At 43.1% G+C, this 27155-nt stretch overlaps 1 protein-coding gene across 5 annotated transcripts; it reads right to left on the reverse strand.

Annotated features, from left to right (window-relative positions):
• Positions 1–5087: 5087 nt before the first annotated feature.
• Hnrnpf (heterogeneous nuclear ribonucleoprotein F) lies at positions 5088–26874 on the reverse strand. Of its 5 annotated transcripts, none has more exons than XM_026399538.2 (4): positions 26772–26874; positions 14938–15069; positions 13035–13091; positions 5088–7013 (listed from the first exon to the last, which is right to left on the reverse strand). In XM_026399538.2, the coding sequence occupies exon 4, from the start codon at positions 6960–6962 to the stop codon at positions 5715–5717; it is 1248 nt and encodes a 415-aa protein (XP_026255323.2). In that variant the 5' UTR covers positions 6963–7013; positions 13035–13091; positions 14938–15069; positions 26772–26874; the 3' UTR covers positions 5088–5714. The 5 variants fall into 5 exon arrangements, with proteins under 5 accessions (XP_026255323.2, XP_026255327.2, XP_026255324.2 ...); XM_026399542.2 differs by lacking the exon at positions 26772–26874 and adding an exon at positions 26385–26404; XM_026399539.2 differs by lacking the exon at positions 26772–26874 and adding an exon at positions 25563–25654.
• Positions 26875–27155: the final 281 nt, after the last annotated feature.

Consider the following 27155-nt stretch of genomic DNA (forward strand, 5'->3'; position numbering starts at 1 on the left):
TCCTGAGTTGCTAGGATTATAGGCATGTACCACAGCACCTGGCCAGAAAAAGACATTTTTATTTTTTGAATCAGGAATTGAATCCAGGGGTGCTTAACCACTGAGCCACATCCCCAGCACTTTTTATTTATTTAAAAATAAATAAGTTGCTTAAGGCCTCCATAAATTGCTGAGTCTGGCCTCCAGATCCTTCTGCCTCAGCCTCCTGAACCACTGGGATTACAGATGTGTTCCACTGTATCCAGCCATAAATAGACATTTTTAAACAAACAGAAAGAAGATACACATGTTGAAATGATTAGAAGAAAACCTAAATATAATTGTGGTTGGGTGTCTGTGCAGTGATATACCTGTAATTCCACAGGCTTGGGAGACTGAGGCAGGAGAATTGCAAATTCAAGGCGAGTCTCAGAATTTAGTGAGACCCTAAGCAACTTAGTGAGACCAAACCCTGTCTCAAAAACTTGATGCTAGGATTGTAAGTCTGGGCTACCGTGCCAGCTAGCATCAAATTTTCTAGTGCTAAAATAGCAACAAATCTAAGCATAGACAGAATGATGTCCATACATAAGGATTAAAAAAATTAATAAAACTGTCAGTATTATTATTTTGGGGGTCCTGGGCATTAAACTCAGGGGCACTCAACCACTGAGCCACATCCCCAGCCCTATTTTGTTTTTTATTTAGAGACGGGGTCTCACTGAGTTGCCTAGGACCTCGTTTTTGCTGAGGCTGTCTTTGAACTTGCAATCCTTCTGCCTCAGCTTCTGGTGCCACTGAGCCTGGCAAAACTGTCATTATTTGTGAATGATATTTTTATTTATTCTGTGGTCCTGGGGATTAAGCCTAGGGCTTCCTGCATGCCAGGCAAACACTATCATTGAGCTACAAAATGTCATATGATTTTGTATGTAGAAAATACAAATAAGCTGGGCACAGGGGCATATGCCTGTAACCCTAGCTACTCGGGAGACTAAGGCAGGAGGATTGCTTGAGTCCAGGAGTTCTAAACCAGACTGGGAAACATCAATGCACCCGCCAGCACTCAGCACATGAAGTTGGTCTTACTACAGGGTGACTTGGTCTCCCATGCACTGGGCCCAGCTCTGATGAATTCAGTAGTACTCAGGGGCTGATTTTTTTTTTTTTTCTTTTTTAAGTGGGTGGCTGCTGGAGATTGAGCCCAGGGTGTCTTACCACTAAGCTACATCCCTAGCTTTCTTTTTTTTTTTTTTTTTTTTTTAACTTTGAAACAGGGTCTCATTAAGTTGCTGAGGGTGGTTTGAACTTTTGTCCTCCTGTTCCCACCTTTGGAGTTGCTGGAATTACAGGCATATGCCACTGTGCCTGGCTAAGGGCTGATTTTTTAATAACTACTAGCTCTCTCCTACAGATGTGGCCTTGATTCAGACACTTGGGATTTGAACTGTTATTTAGCTTTCTCAGTCACCACATAAAATCATCTTATTTTTTGGCAGTACCAGGAGTACTTTACCATTGAGCTTCATTTGCAGCCTCCTCCCCTTTATATTTTGGTCCTATGGATTGAACCCAAGGGTGCTTTAACCACTGAGCTTTTTACTTTTTTGAGACAGGATCTCACTAACTTGCCCAGGTTTGACTTGAACTGAGAATCACCTGCCTCAGCCTCTGAGTCTCCGGGATTACAGCATGTGCCACTGTACTCAGCTGGAATCATTTATGAACACAGGTACCTCTGTGGTAGGGCCTGCTCTGTCATTTGTAGCAGATGGCAGTACAGCTGACAGAACTCTTGCAGCCTTCTGGCAATTGGGCAACAGTTTTTCAAGTGTCAAAGAATCTTTCTTCAAAATCCAAAATGTCTTACCACAAATTGTGCCTTTCTTACTGGTTAAAGAGTTGCAAGATGCAGGGCTGGGAATATAGTGGTAGAGCACTTGCCTAGCATGTGTGCATGTGTACTGCTTTGGTTCAATACAGCAGGAAAAAAAAAATGAAATTTTTTGGTCTCTATACATGTTCCTAACCTCAAAAGTTGCACAATGCTGATTTACTTTCCTGGATAGGGAAAACCATTTGGGTTGTTCTTGGTCTTTCCTACCATTGTGACTCTTCACAAACCAGGGACCCAGTGAGAGATTGGCTTTCTGGAGTACCCTTGCCCACTCACACTTAGGTTTTGACATCATAACGGTCTATAAACTTGTGAGACACACAGTATCCATCCAGAGAATCCAAGGCCACTCTACCTTTCTGGAATTGTTCTCTTGTAACAAAGGAGTCATTGGGGAATAATGGGTCCCAATATTCATGCTGACTTAGACCCGGAGAGACTGAGATCATTCATTCCTTCTGCCCTGGCCCTGGAGAGAAATATAGTAAAATATTGTGTAGTTGTAATGGTGCCATGCCTTTCCTCAACTTATCATGGTCTTTGGGTCTGAGAACTGATTGTAAATAGAACAAGATTCTGCTAAAATGGCCGATATCAGGGACCTCAGGACGTAGCTCAGTGGTAGAGTGCCTGTTTCAATCCTCAGTACTAAGAACATAAAACCAGAAAAACATGGTCAATGTCCATTTTGTTTCCAGTCTTCTTTGGCTATTTTAGCCAAGATATACCTTCATTAGCTGTCCTCTTTGTTAGCCTTTGCTGCAGATCCAGGATGATCAAGGTCCCTCACTGCCATTACTACAATCATGTTTACCACCCCTGATGGCCAACACTACCTATGTGTGGAATCCTTGGGCCGATCTTCCATTAAGCTTCTCAAAATGCTGATGCCACTCCTCCAGCACATCCCTCTGTATCCCTGGTCACTTCCAGAAAATATTCTTTGCTCTTTTCTCTGGCCCCTTTCCTAGTATAACCACCCTTTTCAACAGAGACCATTTCCTAGCTATGTGCCCTTGCCACTAAGCTGTAATATGGGAGATATGTCAAAGGCCTTCTCATATGCTATGATCCTAATTGATTCGTAATTGTAATATCAGGCTCCTCAGAATCTTTGATGAAAATAAACTTCCCCTTCCTTCTGTACCATGTGCCTCTCCCCGCCCCCCAAGTGCTAGGGATGAAACCCAGGGCATCCTACATGCTAGGTAAGTACTCTACCAGAGCTACATCCTCAACCCCTATTTCCAGTTTTCTACAACTGGGATTGACTATTAATATTTTTCTGGTACTGGGGATTTAATGCAAGGGCACTTAACCACTGAGCCACACCCCAAGCCCATTTACACTAGAAATGGCAGGCAGAGTGGTAAGGCTGGCTTTGAACTCCCACCACCACCATGCTGAGCTGGGTGGACAAACTTTTAAGGAGCCAGATATTTCAGGATTTGGAAAGTGAGGCAAACCTTGTCTTCATATCTTTACTATGACCAAGTTGAGACCTGTTTATTAAATAAAGCCCTATGCATATAGCTCAGTGACAGGACATTTTTAGGTTCCATTGCCAGCATTGTGTAAAACAGTAAAACCCTTTTTACTACAGCTCTTCATCTTTGAGGGATTCTAAGTTCCTGGTAAAGTTGATGCATCTGAAGACTTAGATTGTGGATCATCAGTTTGATAGGCCTACTTGTTACTGTAAGTTCCCCACCCCAAATTCTACCAAAGTTCCTGGAACCCATCCTTATGAATACTGAAAGCAGGTTCCTTGAAAGCCCACAGCCCAATGAAAGTCTTTCATGGCAGCCCAAACCTCACCTGGCTCTTAAACTGGAATTGAATTCCATCAGTTCCTCTAATCCTCCATTACAACCTGCTTCCCCATGATGCACTGTTGCTCCAGACCTGGAGCATGGTGAAAAATCAGGGTGTTCCAGGACGCCCTCCCACAGTACCCATTTATAGCCCTATACTTATACATTAGAGGCCAATGCTCCTACCTTGTTGTGCCATTGGAGAACCCACAACACTGGAGAAAAGGCTGGCTGGTCAGGTGGGCCTGTGAAGTCCAATGAGGCCTGAAATTGCTAGATTCCATAAGTCACTTTTTACAAAACCCCTAGGGACTTTATCAAGAACATTTTCTTTGCAAAAGCAGGAATTGGGACACCAGAAGAAAATCCTTAAAATAATATTTCGACTTATTAAAATGTGAAAAATAGGGTTGTGGCTCAGTGGTAGAGCACTTGCCTATCATGTGGTAAGGAACTGGGTTTGATAATCAGCACCACATTAAAGACAAAAGGTATCGTGTTCACTTATAATTTTTTTTAAATGTGAAATTTGGGAAAACAATAGCAAAGCATTTTTACACAGAATGCTTCTAAAATAACCTCCATTCACATTCTTAAACTCCTAATAGTTTAAGTGTTATAAAATGAAAAAAGGTGTAGAACTACCTGGAAGTGAATTTGGACATAATAATTTTAGTAGCAATTTGAAAAAAGACCTCAAGTTTAAGAATATGTACAAGCCAGCTAGGTACTCAACACATATCTGTAATTCTAGCTACTTGAGAAGCTGAGGGGGGAGGATTATAAATTCAAGATCAACTTGCTACAAGACCCTGAGTCAAAATAAAGGCTAGGGATATATAGCTCTGTGGTAAAATGACTCTGGGTTCAATCTCCAGTAATACAAAAAATAAAAGTATGCACATCCTGTAAAAATCTGTCATTGCTAATTCTAATTCAGGAATGATGTTCCTATGGAAATAATCTTAAAAAAAAAATCCAGAACATTTAAACAGCACATTTTATAAAACATGTGAAAAGAGCTGTGGCTAATGGCTCTAGCTAGCTATGAACAATATTGAACTCTAGCATCATAGGGGAAAGTGGGTTATTGCAAACAGCTTAAATACGGAGCACAAAAAATAGAAAACAAAATACACAAATGCATGCAAGTCAAAGGTGGCTGGGATTGTGTCCTTCTTCATATTTGCTGGGATGTTTCCAGTCACCATTTCCACCATGCACATATTGAACATTTTTATTACTTTTATTTTAACCTCAATTCTAAGAATATAAAGATCATATATTTGATAACTAAGTAATTTTCAAATTGACACTAAAATACATTAGGATTAAAATGAGTTCTTTCCAACCACCCATTTTGCTACCTTTGCTGAGTAGATAATCTGTGCCAGTCATTGTGAAAAAGTCTTTATTTTAAGAAAAAAATTTAGTTAACAAAAAATTTAACAAGTTTCACTTAGCAAAATACACCCAAAAGGAAATCACAATACAAAGAAAGCTTTAAGTCAAGGCCTCACCAATTCCTACAGTATTAGTATTGTGTCTCAGTTCTCAAAACTAACTTTAAAAAGCTTAATCTTAACCTAAAAATTTTAAATGAAGAAGAAAAAAAAAATAGAACAAACAAACATGAGAATGTTTCTCTTTGAATTAGGGATCTAGCACCTTTGAGTTCTCCAAAAAAGTACATCTCCCCAATGTGTTCACTGTGGTGTTGTTGTGTAAAAGATCCACATTTAACATACTTAAAACTACTTTAACTCAGATAACATCACTCTGAAGTATACTACCAAAATGTTAATCAAGAAAAGCGGAAGAAAATAGTTTTTAGTTTACTCAATATCACATGCTAGAAGAAAAGTTTGCATGAGAAAACACTGAAGAGGTAATTTTTTAATCCAGATTTCACAAACTCATGGTGCAAAATGGGTCCCACAGCTTTCTCTAGTTATAAACTGCTTTCACTGCTTGTTGGCTGCCTGTGAAAATTTGATTGAAATAACTCAAATGTTACTACAAAACTAGTCATATCCACCCATGCTGTTCTGACCGCTATAGCCGGCCCCATAACAGCCACTCACTGACTGGCTCTCCAGGCCACTATAGGTGGCCTGGGCAGCTGACACCCCCATGCCCTGCATCACCTGGCTGCTATAAGCCCCATTGCTGGCCCCTGTTGTTGAATTCAGGAAGAGTTCTATGTATCTGTGCTGCATGTTGGCCCTGTCTTTTGACATAGCTGCCACAGCTTCTTCATGGGTGGCAAACTCAACATCTGCTTCGCCCGTCACTCTACCATCAGGGCCAATCTCAATATGGACTCTCACAGGGTTGAGTGGAGAGAAGAAGTTGTAAATGTCGTTCTCTGTTGCTTTGTAGGGCAGCCCCCTCATGTGGACACAGTGGCCAGTGGTGCTCTGCACTGTGAATTCACCATCTCCATACCTATGGTCATACATTCCTGAGAGACAGTAACTGAGGTCTCTCCCAAACAGGTCGGTGGTAAAGCCGTAGCCATCACTCAGGCCGCTGTACTCCTCATAGCCCCCATAGCCTGCACTGTAGGCACCAGACCTCATCCTCTCCAGGCCCGCCTGCTTCACGATGCCAATGTACCTCCGGGCTGTGCCTGGCCGGTCATAGGGCCCCGGCCGCTGCACAGACATGAACTTCAGAGGCGGATCAGAATATGACCTAACTTCCTCCTGACTGCTCTTAAACACTTCGATATACCTATGCCCTATTCTCTCCTTGTGCTTCCCTAGAGCCTTTTCAGCTAATTCCTGTGAGGCAAACTGCACGAAGGCCTCCCCTGTAATCTTGCCCTCGGGGTCCACAGGCAATGTGATCCCGTTTGGCACAATTTCCAACCCTGAGAAGAACTGAACGATTTCTTCCTTTGTGCATCCAAACGGGAGTCCCCGAAGCCGCACGAAGCCGTCATTGGCAGTGTCGGCGCTGTTTGGACCACTGTGCTTCAACACCCAATCCATCTCGGTTCTGTGTGATTTGAACACCTCGATGTACCGGTGTCCCATGCTTTCCCTGTCTTTTTTCAGGGCCATTTTTACATCATCTTCTGATTCAAGTTCAACAAAAGCCTCACCACTCTGCCTGCCTTCTCTAGTGTAAATGAAATGGACACCTGCAACCCCATCGTGAATTGTGCAGTCGGAGAGAAAGTTCTGCACGTCCTCAATTGAGCAGGACCAGGGCAGGCCACGGAGTTTGACCACAAAACCTTCACCTCCCTCAGGGCCCAGCATCATGGACACTTGACAAGGCAGATGTCAGACAAGCTTGGGCACAGGTTTCTGTGGCTGGAGAAAAAAAAAAGGCAAAAACAACTTTACATAACTTTTCATTACTATGCAAAACAATACGCAATAAATAATGTCCCCATTTTTTAAATAATGCAGGTTAAGGATGAGTGAAATAGAAATAGTGAGATGTACCACATGCACCTGGAATCCAAATGACTTGGGAGATTCAAGGTAGGAGGACCAAGTAGGAGGCCAGCCTAAGCTTGGTAACTTAGTCAGACCCTGTCTTGAATAACAAAAGGCAGGTATGTGGTGGTACCCACCTGTAGTTCCAGCATTTGAGAGGCTAAGGTGGGAGATCACTTAAACCTAGGAATTTGAGGGCAGCCTGAGCGAGAGAGAGACACCAGCTTCTTAAGCTACACCATATAATTCAGCAATCCCACTACTGGGTATATATCCAGAAGAAATTAAATCAGTTGACCAAAGAGACAGGAATTCCCATGTCCATTGCAGCACTATTCACAATAGCCAAGAAATGGAAACAAGCAGAATGTCTTGTCAACTAATGAATAAAATAGATGGAATTCTGTTGCTTAACAATAGAAGTAGATGGGGCTGGGGTTGTGGCTCAGAGGCAGAGTGCTTGCCTAGCATGCGCGAGGCACTGGGTTTAATCCTCAGCATCATTGTGTCAACCCACCAAAAAAAAAAAAAAAAAATTGAGGCAGAACTGGACAATACATGAAGTAACACAGGAAAGATAGATATGTGTAGAATTAAATAAGAAGGGGGGGGAGAAAAGTTGATCTTATAGAAGTTAGGTAGAAATGGTAGTTTCCAGAGATTGGGAAAAACTGACCGATGAATACACTAAGTTAGTTAGATAGGAACAAGTTCTAGTGTTACTACACAGCAGAATATGACCATAGACAGCACAAAAATTCCAAAGTTTTCACCATGAAAAAACAAATGTTTAAATAGGTATGTTTAGCCTGATTAAAATATTATACACGTACGGGGTGTGTGTATACATACACACACTTGGAAATATCACATTACTCCACTAATATGTAGTTTTGTTTTATAATTGGTAAAAAAAATTAATTTGGAGCTGGGGCATAGTTTGCATGGATATAATCGCAGGGACTTGGAAATTCAAAGCCAGTCTTAACTTAGCTAGGTCTTAAACAACTTAGAGAAACCCCATCTCAAATAGCTTGGGGAGGTCGTGAACAACTTAGTAAGACCCTGTCTCCAAAAATACAAAGGGCTGGGGATGTGGCTCAATGATTAAGCTCCCCAGCCCCCAGAGACAATCCCTGGCACCCAATAAAATTTGGGGTTAGGGTGTGAAGGTCGGTGCACAGCACATGTTTTTGTACAAGGCTTGGGTTAAATCCCTAGCACCAAATAAAAAAACAGCTCTTTTGGGGCTGGGGTTGTGGCTCAGTGGTAGAGTGATCACCTAGCATGCATGAAGCACTGGATCTGCTCCTCAGCATCACATAAAAATCAAGACAGGTTTTTTTTTTTTGTTTTTTTAAAAATACTGGGGTGAAACCTTTTCAGTATTCTCCCTGGGTGGGGTGGTATACTCTAATTACTTGAGACCAGCACCAGCAGCTCAGTGAGACCCTGTCTCAAAATAAAAGGCTGGGGATGTAGCTCAGCGGTAGAGCACCCTAGTTCCAATCCAAGTAAACAAAACAAAACAAAACAAAATCATCAGTATTCTCCTCAGCAATAATGCTGTCAGAATACAAGATAACAAGTATGATTCTGTTCTCCTGTCACTTCAACCAAATGCCAGTCAAGTCTGAAGCCAAAGTGAAAGACAATCAGAAAAGTCTGTATATGAGGGATAATAATAAACATACTGCAATGTACAGTAAAAAATATTTTAAATCATCAATGTACAAGATGACACTGAAGTATATGGAAATTTGTGGTCTGTATGTCATTCAGTAGTAAAGTATATATTTAGCATGTATGAGATCCTGGGTTTAAGCTCCAGCATCAACCTCCCCCCCCCCAATCAAAAAAACAAAACAAAAAAAAAAACTGGTGGCTTTCTTAAGAAGTGTAAACTATCATGTAGAAAAAGATTTGAGGAAAGGGGGAAAAAAAGGGTAAATTTATGATATATGGACTACTGAGCTGCACAGGCATCAAGGAAAACCAAATTAATGACATTATATTAGTACCATAGTGATATACAACTCATCCAAAACCACCCATGCTTAGCAGGTTAATTTTTTAATTCTTCTGAAGTTAAAAAGGCACACACCACATTGTGTAAGAATTTCACTCACCTGTATCTACATCAGACCACAAATGACAAGAATGCTACTTGCATGCTTACTTGTAAAAATAGCCTCTCCACATCCCCCCCAGTAATGGTGTAAGGCCACAAAAAACAGCTCTATATGCAATAACCTGAAAATATCACCAAGACCTAACACTGAGAATTTATCCACATTAACACGATTTAGAATGCAAATGCCACATGTACTTAAGGTGTTACCCTTGCTGATGGGAAAGGGATGAGGGGGGACTAATCTATATTGCTCTCCTATGCATAAACATATTAAATCAACTGCACATACAAATTGAATAAACATGTACTTCCTGAGCACTACCTCCTAGGCCTTATTGAAGACCCCGTAACTGGCACTGGTCCCCTCAGTGCAACAACATGCTGCTGTGGCAAAAAATACTATTAGCTCTCCTGCCCACTAAGGAAATTCTACACTAACAATTTAGAAATCTCCTTTTCAGGAAACATTTTTATTGGACTTCTTAGGGTGATGACTAAGAGTGAGGCTTCCTAGGGGCTGGGGTTATGGCTCAGCAGTAGATTGCTCATCTAGTACATGGGAGGCCCCGGGTTTGATCCTCAGCATCACATATAAATAAATTTTTAAAAAGCTATTTAAAAAACAAAAAAAACAAAAACGTGAGGGTTCCTTGAGCTCTTCCACTCCCATTGACAAGTCAGGCCCAACATTCTGTCCTGTTGTCCATGACCTACACTCTGGATATACTTCTCACTTACGGAAGAATCTGGAAATACTACTTTCTGTTCCCAGCCTTAGGTCTATACATAATTCTCCTGCTGGAGAATACATAATTCATCTAACATCATTTCTTCTGGACTCCTATGTCCAATGACCTAGGGATCTCCCCATTCCCTAGGTACCGTTACCACCAGTTGACTTCCACAAGTCCAAGCATAACCCTGTTGAAATCCCACTCTGCAATCACATCTTCCTAACTTCATAACTGCCAATGTTCTTCATAGACCCCAGCTTCCTTATCCACCCCCCTTCTCTCCTTATTTCTCACGACCCAGCTTAGGCTTCATGTACCATATTTCAGTCCCTTCTAAAACAGAATTTGCATGTACTTCTTTATTTTATGTGCCAATAAAACCAGACCTTTGGAAGATTCCAAGTATCTGACTGTTCCATGGCTGTAGCAGGAATCTATAAAACAAAAATTTGCCCCTTCTTATAGCTGATATCCTCACCCATACCTCTGTCCTGGACAACAACCTAGAGAAGTTCTTCTTCAGAGAATTGAACCCAGGGTGCTTTACCACTGACCTACATCCACAACACTTTTCTTTTTTGCAGTGTTGGGGATCCAAGCTGGGGCCTCACACATACTAGACAAACACTCTAGTACTCTACCACTGAGCTACATATATTACCAGTCCAATTCTTTTTCATTTTTGGGGAGTGCCTAGCTAAGTTGCCCTAGCTGGTCTCAAACTTACAATCCTCCTGCCTCAGCCTCCCAATTAACTAGGATTGATTATACACATGCATCACCACTAACATTTAACTTTCCTCATTTTCACTCATTTCCACTTTATTTCCTAATGATAAAATATGCTTCAGGCAACCTATTTAATAATAAGCCTGATGTATACATACAAATGCATAGCTCCCCTGTACCAAAAATGAACTCATCATTTTCTCTATCTCTACAACCTTCCAATAAAAGCATGAATGGCCTTACCTGCAACCAGAGGCATCAGAAAATAACTGAATTCTTAACTTCTCCCAGCCTCTCAAACCCTTATCTCATTTTCCACAGGGCCCTCATTCCTAAATCCTGTTCAATATTTCTTTTTCTTTCTTTTGATACTGGAACTCAGAGGCAATTTACCAGTGAGCTATATCCCCAGTCCTTTTTATTTACTTTGAAACAGGGTCTCACACCAAGTTGTTTAGGGCCTTGCTAAGTTTCTGAGGCTGCTGGCCTTGATCTTACAATCCTCCTGCCTCAGCCTCCCAGGTTGCTGTTATCACAGGCATGTGCTACTGTCTCCTGCCCTGTGTGTTATTTCTTGATTTCCAACAACAGATATAGTGCTGAATGGGGCCTTCTTTACACCATCAGAAAGTTGAAAAATCATTCAATCATGATAAGTTAGGGACCATTTAAAGGTTTCTCAGAGCTGAGTGTGATGAAGCATGCTTGTGATCTTAGGAACTTGATTCAGGAGGCTGAGGGAAAAGGATTGCATGTTTGAAGTCAGACTCAATAACTTAGCAAGATATTCAAGCATATTAGCAAGACACTCTCTTACAAAAAAAAAAGACTGTAGCTCAATGGTAAAGCACCCCTGGGTTCAAATCTCCAGTACCAAACAAAATAAAAATATAAAAAGTTTCTCACAGGTATATACATTGCACAGCAGAGTAAGAACTCATTATTTCCCTCATTAACAAAAGGAAAGAATTTTCTTTCTGCATTTCTTTCATATCCATCTATTAATTCCAATACAAAAGATAGCCTATTTCTAGCTACCCTTGTCTCGTTTTAAAAAATTTTTCCAAGCATAGGCTGGGGATGTAATCCAGTGGTACAGTATCTGCTCAGCATGTGTGAGGCCCTGGGTCCAATCCCTAGTACCAAACAAACACTCCATCAAAAAACCCAACCCAGGGCTGGGGATGTGGCTCAAGCGGTAGCGTGCTCGCCTGGCATGTGCGTGGCCTGGGTTCGATCCTCAGCACCACATACAAAGATGTTGTGTCCGCCGATAACTAAAAAATAAATATTAAAAAAATTCTCTCTCTCCCTCTCTTAAAAAAAAAAAAAAACTAACACAGGGGCTGGGGGTGTGACTTGGCTGTAGAGCACTCACCTATCAAGTGGGAGGCCCTGGGTTTGATCCTCAGCACCACATAAAATTAAATATTAAGTAAATATTCTGTCCAACTACAACTAAAAAATAAATATTAAACAACAAAAAACAATCCAACCCAATCATAGCTCAAGCTTTTTTTTGTTTTATTCTGAGCTACATACACCCCCAATCTCAGGGATTTGACACACATGGTAATTCTCCCTCCAAATATACCCTGCCCAACCTTCTTTCTAGCTAAATCCTGCTAATCCTTTAGGTCTCTGCTCCAATAGCTCATCTTTCCAAAAGATCTTCCCATTATCCACAACCTAAAACTCATGGTCCTACATTCCCATAGTACTCTTTTTGTGGTTTAAAGTGACTTAAAAACTGCATTGGATATCTACTGGGAACAGACTCTGTTCTGTTGTCCACTGTGACCTCATCCTCAGCACAGGCCTGGCACAGCAGGACCAAGATTAGCAAAGGATTAACTGGCCAATGTGGGGTCAACAGCTTCCTCAAGAATGCAGCAGCCTAGCTAGGCTGAAAAGACATGCAAGAAGCATAAAACAACACAGACATTTCAAAGAATGACTTAAAAATGACCCCTAGTAGAAACCCTTACAGATTATAAATGTTACTTCAGATACAAAGTGATTTCCTCTCTGAAGGTATGAGAAAAAAAGCATTTTTCCTGAACCATCCCTACATTTAATACACCTATTGCTCATTTTTACTCCAGAATCAGTTTTATACCCCATTTTCTAGAAGCCCTTAACTTTTCATTAACTAAAACTCAGTTGAAAATAGTGGAGTCCTGTTCAAAGTTAGATTTAAAGTAGTGGCAGAAAATACTTTAAACTTCTAAGAAAAACACTTTCTGTTTAACAAATGAAATGTAACTGAAAAAAAAAAAAAAAGACTTTTCTTACCTCAAGGAAAGATGGATGCCTTCAGTGGGAGACACTTAAAGTCGGTAACAAATTGTCCTAAAAACAACAAAAAAGAGATTATTTGTTACAAAGAGAGTGAGAAATAACGTTAAGCTCCAACAGGCCAGAGAGACCCTTTATATCCCTGGGTGGACACAGTTAAATTTCACAATACCCATCCCAACAGCAATTCGAAAGTTTACCTTTTCATTCATAGGGTAATATAGAGAACAGAAGGGAAATACCCCATGGGGGAAAATTGAAATACTGATAGGAGGAAAAAGAGAGCATGTCTAGAGATGAAAGTGGCAGCTTGCCTTTCACTGGGATGGGCACCCTGACAACACTATTCGCTAGAAATTGTTTTACTTAATTTACAGTTTATAAGAATCCCTCTGGGGGCAGTGTGGAGACACTCAAAGGACTCTCCAGTTTTATTTGGTAACTAACTTTAGCAAAATGTATTTGATGTAACATTGATCTTTTAATTATCCAGAGAGGAGATGTTGAAATATGGTTTTCAGTAGGAAAAACAACTACATTCTCAGTCACCTGAGAAAGCTGTCTCCAAAGAACTAGGCATGGGCTGAAGTCTATGGAATATTTCTGAGAATTAAGTAGTATTCTTAGTTTTGAAAATGTGAAATGGGAAAGTCAGTTAACCCTACTGAATCTGTCTGTAGTCTTAGAACAATTACATCTGCCTTGTCTTACAAACTTCCTGTGATTATTTCTTAAGATACTGCTGAGGGACTATACAAATGGAAAGTAAGAGTTATTGGGAAACTTATTAAGAAATGGTAGTTTGGGGTTGGGGCTCAGTGGTAAAGCACTTGCCTACCATGTGTGAGGCACTAGGTTTTAGTCTCAGCACTACATATAAATAAAGTCAATTGACAGCAACAAAAACACACACACAAAAAGGAAAAGGTAGTTTAAAATACCCTGGAATCAAGTTTTCAAAACCCTTCAACTTCCCATATCCTGTCTCTTGCAGGCAGAAAAACCTTACAGAGCAGATCCATTTCTGCCCTTGTTTATTCCAGCTCCAAAGATTTTTAACTTAGTCCACCCACTAACACCTGAGGCCCCTCTGGGAGACATACAGCTGGAAGCCAGATCACTTTAATTCCTTCAGAGAAGTTTCTAACACTTGAAACGCACTAACACTGTGTGTGTGGGTGTGTGTGTTTAGAGTCAGATTAGAAAACCCAGTCTTACTGCTAACAGCACAGCAATTGTAATTGAGTGTATTTAAAACAAACAAAAACAACAACAAAAAACACACCACAAAAAACTTCTCCCGTTTTCAGATTTAGCTGTATGGAGTGCTGGGAGGACTTTGCACAACTGCCCCCTGGAGACAAGATGGTGTGACAGTGTAGCCAGCCGAATTCTAGATCGATGGTTCTCAAACCTGAGCATGCACATGGATCACGGAGGGGACTAGGGAAAACCCAGACGCGACTGGGGACTGATATTGCCCTGCGTTTCTAACAAGCTCAAAAGAATATGCTCTTCCCCACTCGTGATACTGGTTAGACTGGATTTACACCGCCTTCAGGTAGTTCTAATCAAGATAAACAGGGTGCGCCTTTAAATCCTCGGCTAGCTGGGTTTATCAGCCGAGTAAACAGGGCAGTTCAGGCGCCACCCACGTTGTTCTTTTGTTTAGGACAGGGGCTCGGGTGGGACCCTGGCCTCGCCCTCCTTTCTCATCTCAGCGTCCCCAGCAGTTTTCACTAGGAGCCCACCCCTCCCTCTATTTTGTAAAGGAGTTTGAACCTCCCGGTGGCGGCGAGTTTCCAGCCAGGTTATTTTACTCGAAGTTCTCCTCAAGTCAAAAGTCCACAGGAGCCGAGGCCGTGAGGGCCACGCCGCGGACTTTTCCGCTAAGACTTACCACTGAGGAAGGTAGGGCTGATTTCTTTCATCAAGTAAGCGCGGCTCGCAGCCAGAGAACTCAAATTCCACCGACGCTTAGAAACGTAGAAGGCTCTGGGGAAAGTCCAGGTGCATCTTTTTTGTTCTTAACCTGAAAAGGAAGTTCAAGTCGCTGGAGCAAGTGCTTTCTGTGAGGGTCGAAACCCCAGGGGCGCGGCACTGTTTTGGCGGGAAGCAAGGCCGAGATCCGGTGACAAGGTGACGGCGTTCCCTCCGGCCTCCACCTGACGAACCCACAGCCCGGAGAGCTCCGGCCGGGCAGGAAGGTCGGCCCGGGCCTGCGCGGGCTCGGGCTCCGGCTTGGGCGGGAGCTTCCGGGCGGGGGCGGGGCGAGCAGCGGGGGAGGGGGACTCTGCCTCTCGGGCGGAGTGGGGGAGGAGCTGCTGGAGCTCCTCCAAAGGCCCGCGGGCGAAAGCTAGGGAGGACAGAGCTTTACCCGCCGCATGGGGTGGGGAGAAAAGCGCCCCGGCGGCGGCAGTGGGAGCGGATGGGGGGGGGGGGGCGGGCGACGAGCAGTTACAGGCCGGAGAACTTCCCGACGGCCAGAGTTACCAGGTCAGGTTTGCGTCCCGAGGTCCGGGAGGGAAAGCCAGAAAGGGGTCTGGGGCGGGAGGGTAGAGAGCGGAGAGACAGAGGAAGAGCGCTGGGGGGCAAGTACCCCCGCGCAGCTCACCACGCCCGGACTAGGCCGTCGGGTCCGAAGTACGGGAGCAGAGGCCGCGTGATCTAAGCCGGCGGCCGGACGTGGGTCACGGGGTGCAGAGGAGGAAGTGCCGCCGCCGGGCCCGCCAAGATGTCACCAATGGGAAACGCGTTCCTGCAGGTGCGGCCCGCGGCCCGCGCGGTCGACCCAGGCAGGAAGTGGGGGTAGGAGAGAAGAAAGCAACGGGGAAGACAGTTCTCAGTGAGTTCTAGAAAGGAGCCCGGCAGCAACCGGTCAAAGTCCACAGTACCAGCTACTGAAGAGGGGAGGGAGCGTGGAAAAGAAACCATCAAATTAAAAACAAATGATCTCTGAAGGAGGTTAGATTCTACAGTGGAAAGGTGGAAGCAATATTTTGTACATTTGAACATGGACTCACTTATTTTCAGACAACTTTAAAAACGCAGTTCATAAAATAGTTGCTTGTCAGCTATAAATTTTATGAAACTTAAATTCTACTTCAAATGAGCCATTAGAATTATAAAGTAATCGTGGTAATGGGCAGTGACTATTTTGTTAAAGAATTAGAAAATAAATTTTGTTTTGTTATTGTGGATTTCTTTATTTCTTGAAAAGACCCTCATTGGTCTGGGGTGGTTGTGGCTCAGCGGTAGAGCTAGCTAGTAGGCGTAGCAAGTGTGAGGCCCTGGGTTTGATCCTCAGCACCACATAAAAATAAATAAATAAAGGTATTGTATTCAACTAAAAAATAAATTTTTAAAAAAGACCCCTCATTATTAAGAATAGAAATATTTACAGATGAAACCTGGTGATGTATATGTTTATTTTCATTATACTTTCATTTGACATTTAAAAACCGTCTTGGGAGAAAGGATGGTGCACTTAACCACTAGGCCACATCCCCAGCCCCTGTTAATATTTTGTTTATAGACAGGTTCTCACAAATTGCGAAGGCTGACTTTGAACTCCTGCTCCTCCTACCTCAGCCTCGAGGGCGGCTGGGATTACTGTCATTTTTAAAAGAAAAAAAGTTTTCAGAATTATTTACTAGAGATAATCACTTTGTACGAGTTATAGGGGAAAGGTACTGAGAATATTGTGATGCAGAAGGGAAACTCACAACAGTAAATCAGCCAGTCCTTCCACAGAATAGCTCCAAGGGGGGGGGGACATGGCATTTATTTCAAGGACAAAACAAGTCAAGGGACATATTTTGCCCCCCCCCACACACACACACATATAGGGGTTGAACCCAGGAACATTCTATCTCTGTGCCTATACCCCTAGCCCTTTTTATTTTGAGACAATATTTCCCTACATTCTTACATTGCCCCGGCTGGCCTTGAACTTACCATCCTTCTACCTATACCTGTGTGTGCTGCTGTCCAAGCAGATTTGGCTCTTGATTCAAACTGGTAGATATTTGTAGGGCAATAAGGGAAATTTAAACATTGACTAGAAATTTACACTTTAGGTCTGACAGAATTGTTTTAAAAAGTGAGGAAGTTAATTTTTAAGAGATACATCCTGAAATTGTCTGATTGTTAATTGAAGCTGGGTGACTGGTGGTACATGGGAGTTCATTTTTATTATACTTTTTACTTTTGAATGTTTGAAATGATATAAAAAATAACAAGCTATCAACCCTAATTCCTTGCTTTTTCTTAGTATAAAGGATTCTCAGGCTTCAAAATCCAGCTATCTAAGTGGGAAAAACACTAAAAATTCCCACATTCAAGAAGTGAAACAATATTGTGAAGGAAAATTAGTCACAAAATTGGCTTGCTTTCAGAAAGAGTGCTTTATTTGGTAATGGTCTTAACTGATAAGCATTCTTTAAGTGTGCTTCTTAAAGTCCTCTTTCAAAAATACATTCTTGGTAATTTATATGATCACTTTGCATTTTACCATATATTTCATCTGAATGTATTTGTTACCAGCAATTTTTATATTTTATTAGAGACAGGGTCTTGCTGAGTTGCTTAGGGCCTAAAGTTGCTGAGGCTGGGTTTGAACAAGGGGATCCTCCTGCCTCAGCTGGAATTCCAGGCATGCGACACTGTGCCTGGCCAGACAAGATTCTTCATATCCTTGAAGGCCCACTGTGACATTTTATATTCTAAGATCAGTGGAAAGTTTTGCTTTTTAGAACAATTCAGGTGCTATATGAAAATGAATGGTGCACAGGGAGCAGTGGTGCATGCTTGTGATGCCAGCTGAAGCAGGAGGATTGAAAGTTTTAGGCTGGCCTCAACAGTTTAGTGAGATCCTAAGCAATTTTTTATATCACTTCAAACATGTAGCTCAGTAGTAAAGTGCCCCTGGGTTCAATCATGGTACCCCCCAAAAGAGAGACTGGTGAGAACTGGAGAAATGTGAAAGATTTTGAGTGACAGGCAAAAAAAGGTGCTAAACTTTAAAAGAGATTTGACTATTCAGCAAAAAATGTGCACTTATAAGATGGTGGGAAAGACGGGCATAGTCTCCACCTTCATAAGTCTACAGAAGAGTGGAATATAGGAAATCAATAAATGACAAGTTTTGATGGGGATTAACTCAGATTGGGGTTCTGTGTGAGTGATGGGGTGGAAAACAGTAATAGAATTTCATGTGGAATGAAGGTAAGCATCCCCCTCTCCCAAATAGTTATGGTTTAAATATAGAAGGTGGAAGCTCAAATATAATGTTTTCCCTTTGTACCCTGCCTACCTATTCCTCCTGGACACTTGCTAGAAATTTTTATTTTTCATGTAGCCCCTTGTCACACGGTTCCTTTGTATTAATATTTTTGTGGTAAATTCTTTTGGGATACAATATGTGCTGCTCATATTTGTTCTCCATATGAGGTTGGATGGGTCTGAGGAATAATTTCATGGTGGTATAGTATATGAGCAGAACCTAGACTATTTATTTATTTATTTATTTCATTGTAGTTGGACATAGTACCTTTATTTTATTTTTATGTGATGCTGAGGATCGAACCCTGGGTCTCACATGTGTGAAGCAAGCACTCTACCACTAGAGCCACAACCCCAGCCCCTAGACTATTTATTATTACTGTCTTCTGATTCTGCCAGAAATTGTATTTAATGGCCTCAAAAATTCTCTTCCAACCCAGCAATATTTTTAAAGTCCCAATAAACATATCATGCAAGTCTGGACCAGCTTCATCAAAAACATGTACCCACATACATCATTATACTTAACTTTTCAGGGGGCTGATGGATCTGAAATGAGGAGTCTGAACCAATCCATACACAACACTATCATAAGAGTTATAAAGGACCAAGTTGCTATTGTTTCATTATGCTAATATTTCAAATTTTACTCCATCACTACATTTTTATCCAAAGGGAATGTCATGATGCACTATTTTTTAACTCTGAGGAGGCCCTTTATTTAGTATACTAAGTTAAATCTGGGATAATACTACTGTTTTCTTCAGTGTTCATTTCTTCAATTTTACCTTACACTATATTTTTTGCATATCTGTATTAAGGGGCTGGGGCTCAGTGGAAGTGCACTTGCCCAGCATGTGTGAAGCACTGGGTTCAATTCTCAGCACCACATAAAAATAAATAAAGATCTGTCAACAACTAAAAAAATATTTAATAGGAAAAACTAAAAAAAAAAAAAAAAAAAAAAAAAAAAAAACCTTTACATCTGGAATTGATGTACTTACTGCTGAAGTACATCCCCAGTCCTTTTTGAGATAAGGTCTAGCAGTTGCCTAGGCTGACCTGGAACCTGTGCCTCAGCCTCCTGAGTTGCTGGGACAACTAGTGCCTAGCTCGTTTTAAATTTGTTCTCCACTGAGAGAAAAATTTCCTCATTTGGATTCATATTGGTAGTTCTCTTACCCCAGCCTAAAATCACAGCATACCTAAGAAACATGTTTAGATTCAAGTAAAGAAAATACAACTGAAAGAAGCAGAGGTGGGGATAAGGATCCTAAACTACCACGGCCTGAGTCAAGGTTCCTTTACCCTTCTCCCCTGAGCAAAACCACTAAGAGCAGTCAGATCCTGGAGCTGGGCAAGCCTCAAGAAGTCTGTGGTTTGGGTTCCTTGTCTCCAGAGAGACCTCTGCAATGCCAGCCCATAGTCCCTTCAGAAAAGTTGTTCCTCGGGGTCTAGGAGGGATGGGCTTCCTCAAAAAGCCTTCACAGATCTGACACTTTATCTTGTCTCTCATACTGGCCACACCAAGAGTCCAGACAGGAACTATAGCTCCTAGTGATTCCTTGTTTCTAACTTCAAAAGAACACAGCATTCTGTCCTGGGGGATGCCATAGAAAAAAGGAGGTGGAAAAGAACTTAGAAACTTGGCAATGAAAAGAGTGAGGGGCTCTAGCTCCCAGAGAAAAATTGCTTCAGGAAGCAATTCGTGCTGAACAAAACCATAAATATTTTAATAGGAAAAAACCCAATCGAAACCATGAGTAATTTCAGATACTCCATTACAGAATTTTTAAAAACTTTCTGGAGCCTGGTGTGGTGGTGCACACCTGTAATCCCAGTGACTCAGGGAGGCTGAGGCAGGAGGATCTTGAGTTTAAACCCAGCCTCAGCAACTCATCGAGACCCTGCCTCTAATAAAATATAAAAAAGGACTGGGGATGTGGCTCAGTGGTTAAGCACCCCTGGGTTTGATCCCTGGTACCAAAAACAAAGACAAATTTCTGCTACCATAGATCAATAAATTCATCCCCAATTACTACCAAAGGGGGGGGGACCCTTAATTATACAAAGGAAGAGTGGCCTAGAAAAATCAAGTGGAAAAAATAATCATGAAACAGACGGAGGGGGAAAAAACATAATGGAGATTTAAAGAATATACTTTTTCAAGTCAGTTTTCTCTATAATTTAGAAGTTTCACCAACATATGGCTGGATTGTGTTCTTTTAAAAATATACTGATAGAGCCAAGCTTACTGGCACACGCCACTGCCTAGTGACACAGTGCCAACTGCTCAGAATGGCTGAGTCAGGAGGATCACAAGTCTGAGGCCAGCCTGGGCAACTAACTTAGTGTGATACCCTATCTAAAAAGAAAAAGGGCTAGCAACATAACTCAGCAGGGGAGCGCTTACCTAGGATTAGAGAAACTCTGAATCCAACCCCCCGGCACCACACATACACACAAAAGCAGAAGAGAAGCTTAGACAGGAAAATAAAAGAATGGAGTTGTCAATGATGGATTGTTTTTGGTTTTTTTCCTTTTTTTTTTTTTGCAGTGTATATATATCTACAGTTACGACTTAAAAGAGACAGACAAAAATTTATAAAGTCAGCACCGCATGAGATGTCTTGTAATAGAAAGGGCATACTTTCTAATAAGAATTTAGGGGTTATAAATTTTAGTATACCTTTTTTTCCTTAATAATTGATTGCTGCCTTTTCTGTCTCAAGAAATCACATGGATATTTCACTAACTTACAATGTTCTGTTGCTTTGACCTGTACTTTTACACTTAGATTTATAATCAACCTGAAACTGATTTTCCATTTCCAAAAGTTAAATTTACTCACAAACTCGAATGCCAAAATCCTAAGCAAATGTTAGCTCAAATCCAGCAATACACAAAGCAATAACATTATGCCAATTTGGATTTTAGGATTGCAAATGTACTCAACCATTTCAAGGTCATCACTGCAATTTAACACTTATCAATGGAGATAAAGTATGAAGTAAGGTAATTTTTAAGTGTTTTATAAGACCTACTAAGTTAATGTGTCAAGAAATAATTAGAAGGGCTAGAAATGTAGCTCATTATTAGAATGTAGGGACATTAACCAGTATGAAGGGCTCCCACCGGCCAGACACCAGATCACTACAGAATCAAAGAATCTAAAAGATGCCTGAATTACAACACATCCTAGAGGGGCACGCCTGTAATTCCTGCAGCCAGGAGGCCAAGACAGGAGTTCAAAACCAGCCACAGCAAAAGCAAGGCAGTGAGACCCTGTCTCTAAATAAAATACAAAATAGGGCTGGGGATGGGATGCAGCTCAGTGGGCAAGTGTTCCTCAGTTGTTCAATCCCTGAGACAACATCAACAAACATGTCCTGTATGTTAAAATCTATGACTTCATGATGAGCCTAGAAAAATTTTCCACCTTCGGCACATGGTAGGGATTAGAAATCTACTTCATTATGGTGAATATTGGTAAGCTTAAAAAAGAAATCAAACTGGGGGCTGGAGTTGTGTGACTCACTGGTAGAGTGCTTGCATGCCATGCATTAGGCACTGGGATCAATCCTCAGCACCACATAAAAATAAAGGTACTGTGCCTACCTAAAACTAAAAAAATAAATATTGAAAAAAAAAAAAAAGAAAGAAAGAAAAAAGAAATCAAACTGGGCACTGTGGCACATGCCTGTAACTCCAGCAACTTGGGAAGCTGGGGCAGGAGAATCGCACAAGTTTTTGGCCAGGCCTTAAACAACTGAGTGAGACCCTATCTCTACTGCCCCAGTATCAAAAAGGGGAAGAAAAAAAAAAAAAAACCTCAACTGGCCCTTCAAATAGAAAGTATAGCTAGGAATGGTGGCCCAAACCTGTAATCCCAACTACTCAGAGCAATTTAGCAAGAGCCTATCTCAAAATAAAACAAAGTACATCTTAAAAGTAATCAAATGATTAATAAAAGAAAATTGATCACTTTAAGATGTATTTTATTTTGATGACTAAGAAAAAATTATAAGGCTGGGTATGTGCTCAGTGGTTAAGCACCCATAGGTTCAATCCCTGGTAAACCCCCCCTCCAAAGAAGGAATATAAAAATTAAAATAGAGCTAATTTGTGAAGCAAATTGTTATATGCATTTATGAACATGACACAGTGAACCCCACTCTTATGCATAACTATAATGCATTAGTAAAAACACTTAAAATACATCACTATTTGGAAACCACTGAAAAAACCAAGGGTCTAGGCAATAATCAGCAAGAGTTACATCATAAAAAAGAACACTAATGAATTAAAGCCACTGGCAGTACCACAGCACCTCAAAGGAAGTACTCTTTACAAACTCATCAAAATCAGAACACCTTATACAGGTCTACTACCATTTTATAGGAAAAACAAAACGCAGAGACTTAAAAACATCATAGGAATGTAATAAACACCCAGCACGGAAAAGGAAACTTTACAATGGATCAACCCGATATGTACAACAAATGTCGCAGGGAAGATCTTTTTAAGAAAAGGGATGCTTTAGATCACTAACATATAGCAGTCACTTACCACAGTAGAAATGTGATAGGTATAAAATTGACATGTGCTATTAAGAGCAAATTCATACTGGGCTTTGAAGGTGTCACATGAAAGGAAAACTCACACTATATTTCTAGAGGATAGTATTTGTTCTTAAGAAATAGGATAATAAGACATTTTATATCTACCAAATATAAGGTGTGACCTTGTTTGGATCCTGACTCAAACTAACCACCTATATAGAAATATTTAAAGCTGGATGGGGCTGTAGCTCAGTGGTAGTGCTTGCCTAATAGGCTGGAGGACCTGGGTTCAATCCCCAGCACAGGGGAGGCTGAGGATTAATGCCCAATACTTTTGAATTAAATACCTGGTGTCAACAAGTGTGATAAGGGTATTATGGTCTATGAGCCTTTAGAAAAGGGAGGAATGTTCAAGAATAAGACTTACTGAGGGCCATGGGTATAACTCAAGAGTGCTTGGCTTGGCATAGGTGAGGCCCTCAACAACAATAAAAATTTAAAATCTTAAATAACTGGTCTGGCATTTGCTATAAACTACGCTTGTCTTAACTGAGCTCAGTTCTCCCTCTGCCCATCTTGCTGGCCTCCATAAGAATCTCCACTCAGAACAAGGTGAGGATAGGGGCCCCCAGGCATAAGTCTGTCCCTGTCAAACCTAAGTCCCAGTTCTCCACCCGCCAACTACAGGATTAATAATAATCCCCTTTAGAGTAGTTATAAGCACCTGATTAGAAAATGGGTTAAATTACCTAGCTCTGTGCTTGGAAAGGGGTTAATTATGGTTAAATACCACGCCCCTCTCCTGTCTCTAGGTTGGCAATGATTGGCCACAGGGGAATAAAAAAAAAAAAATCACTCTTTACACAATATTTTCTCTTAAATCAATTTATATTTTTACCTTAATATTTTATGCTTAAAAGCTCTGTAACACCATCCTGACGTGAAAATTGGAGTCACTTGCAGCTTAAAAAAGAAAAGAGGCTGGGGTTGTAGCTCAGTGATAGAGCGCTTGCCTAGGACGTGTGAGGCACTGAGTTCAATTCTCAGCACCACATATAATAAAATATAGGTCTATCAACAATTAAAAAAAAAATAAAATTTAATTTAAAAAAAGGGCTGGAGGGGGCGGGAACTTTTGTAATCTCAGCTACTCTCAGCTGACCCGGTCTCGAAATTAAAGGGGCTGAGGATATAGCAGAGGGGTAAAGTAAAGCACGCCTGGGTCCAATCTCTAGTGTCACACAAAACAAACAAGAAACGCAATCACTTAATAATCATTAAAAATAGAAATTTAGCCTAACTGCATGACCAATGTGATTCGGCAATGTGATTCAGAAAAATGAGAAATTATACCCCATCTGATTCAAATGTATGATTTGTCAGGATTAAAAAAAAAAAGAAATTTAGCCGAGTGTGGTGGTGTAATCCCAGAGACACGGGCACAGACAGGAAGATCCCAAGTTCAAAACCAATTTAGAAGACCCTGTCTCAAAATTAAAGAATTATTAAAAGGCTCAGTGGTTAAGCGCCCCGGTTTCAATTCCCTGGTACCAAAACATAAAAAAAATTAAAAGGACTGGGGTTTTAACTCAGTGGTTCAAACTCCCTCCCCCACAAATTTAGTGGGAGGGACAGCAGTGTGTTGGGGTCGATCGAACAACAAATAGAAATCTACTCTTCTTCATTTATTATTTTTGATACTGGAAGACTGAACCCAGGGCGCTCTACCACTGAGCCACATCCCCAAATCTTTTTTAAGTTTTTATTTTGAGACGGGGGTTACGCTAAAATTGCCTAGGTTGGCCTGGAACTTATGCCTCAGCCTCCCAAATCGAATCGCTTGGATAATAGGCGTGCGCCACAGGGCCCCGACTACTTTTATTTTTACATAAAATAAAATCTTTCCAGAAATTAGCACTGAAACACCACTTCTTACTTAAAAACACCAATATACCTTTGTCTAACCTGAGGTATTTTCATTCTTATTAGAAACTTAAAAATATTTAACTTTTAAAAACTTGATCACAGTGGACAGAACGAATTATATTAACCGACACTCTTCGGATGACTTTCTGACTTAAAAGATCCAGTCTTCAAACTCCCAGCCCGCCAGGTCAGGGCCGCCCGCACCCCTCCCCCCAGCTATCCAGCCCGCCCGCGACACTGGCGGCTGCGGCAGGCTGGGCCACATGGCCCCTCCGCGCGCCCGCCCCAGCGTGCTCTGGGCGCCGGCGGCAAGCAGAAGCCCCCGGCGACCCACCGCAGTTGCGAAAACTGGGAGACCTACTCCCTAGTCCTAACTGCCTGCGGAAGGCAACGCGCTGTCCCGGTCGCTGCGGGAGGGAGGCCGCAGGCCCTTAGTCCCGTCCCGGACCGGCGCGTAGCAGGGCGGTATTCTCGCGGGCACCTGGAGACGCGAGAGGGGATTCTTACGCACCCAGGGGCGGTCTGGAAAATTAGCCGAGAGTGGTCGAGCCCCGAGCGGCCGGCCATCTCCGGGACGCTCTGGGAGGGGGGGGGGCGAAGGTGCAGCCGAGCCCAGGTCGAGCACACAAGTTCCTGGGAGCAGCGAGGACCAGCAAAAATATTCAAAACCACAAAGAAGTAGATCAAAAGCAAGAAGAAGTGACCAACTAAGATCCTAAGTCAAATATTTTCACTCAAAACGCAATTACGATACCTCTAGGAGCCGGGGACAAACGCAGAGACCGGCGCTCCGGGAACACGCGCCGCCACGAGGAGGAAGAAAAGGCCGCGAGCACTGCAAGCGGAGGCTCGGGCCCGGCGTGGGAGGGGGGCGGAGTCGGCCTCCCTCCCCCAAGTCTTGTGCAACTCGCAGCGGCTCCAGCCACGTGAGCGTCCGCTTTCATTTCAAAGAGCTCTCCAGTACTCGGAGGGTCCCGGGCTTGCCCGGAGGACTTACTCTCGCAGGCAAACGTAGGTTTATACTCGCCGCCGGCAAACAGAGGCCGAGAAACCCGCCAGCCCCGTCCCAGGGCATGCGGCCTTCGGCAAACCACCGCTCCCAAACCCCGAGTCCCAGCCAAGGGATGGGCCTCGAGTGTGAGGCCTTGGCCATAACTCATCTGTCTGACCCCAAATTCCAACCCCGCAGTCCTACCCTAGTGGGACCAATCCCCTGTAGGCCTCTGGTGTGCGCCCCTAGACCTCGGATCCCGCCTCCCTGACCACAAATCCCAACCTCACCGGCCCACTCCAGTGGGACCAGTCCGCATTCCGCACTCCGCCTCGGGTGTGCGCTTGCAGACCTCAGAACTCGCTTCCCTAACCCCAAATCCCAATCACGCGGTACCATCCCCAATGGGCCCAGGGCCTCCCACCCCACCTCCGAGTGCGGTCCTACGCCACGGATCTCGGATTCCGCCTCCCTGACTCCAAATCCCAATCCCAAATTCCCACCGCTAGTGAATCCAATTCCTGGTCGGCTTGGTTGTTTGGCCCTAGACTTGGACCCCCAGTCGCCCGTCTGGTCGGCCCTCACCTTGGGCGCCGATTCTCCACGCTCCCGCTCTCACACCCAACACCTAGGTCGTCCCCCCGAGCACCTAGAGGAGGGTGGAACGCGGGGGACTTGGCAGTTGTAGTTGAGGCAGTTGAGGCTTGTTTACCATTACCATGGAAACCCCCGGCAGCGCGCTCGGGGCGGGGCTTCCAAGGGGCGGGGTTAGGCGCGCGGCAGGCCCGGGTCTTCGGCTCCCGCCCGTCGAGCGCACGCGGCGCTTCCGGAAGCTCACCTGCTCCCGGCGTTCCCAGCCCAGGCCCGGCCCCACACCCCGGATACTCGGAAAACAATCACCCCAGGAGCCCACGTCCCCGTCCCACTGCCAGCTGCCGGCGTAACAGCGAACTGGCCTCCCTCGAACCCCACCTTCTTCAGGAAGACACGGCACAGTCCTGCTTCCACGACGGAGCCGGAAGGACGCAAGGAACAGGACGGGGTGGAGCCTCCGCGGCAGACGTCGGAGGGCGAGACCGCGACGGCGCCATTGTGACGCGCCCAAATCGGAGCCGAGGATTGGCCAGTCGGGGGTGGGGCGGGGTCAGGGAAGTGGGCCCGTCTCTCGCGGGGGGGGGGGTGAGTACAGTGGCGGCGCAGGCGCGATTGCTGGAGGGAGGTCCCAGTGACCGATCACGGACCACTGGAGGACACTGATCACTGGGTGAGCCCTGCTGTTCATCGAAGCGGAAGCCCAAAGGAAGTTTGATTTAGAGATCAGCGTGGGAGAAGAAAATGAGAGTTCTTATTCAGGAA

The sequence above is a fragment of the Urocitellus parryii genome, chromosome 5 (genome assembly GCF_045843805.1).
Source record: "Urocitellus parryii isolate mUroPar1 chromosome 5, mUroPar1.hap1, whole genome shotgun sequence".
In the NCBI taxonomy this organism is placed as follows: domain Eukaryota; kingdom Metazoa; phylum Chordata; class Mammalia; order Rodentia; family Sciuridae; genus Urocitellus; species Urocitellus parryii.

Coding starts and splice junctions, on each gene's coding strand:
- Hnrnpf (XM_026399538.2), bottom strand. CDS start 6,962: ATGATGCTGGGCCCTGAGGGAGGTGAAGGTTTTGTGGTCAAACTCCGT.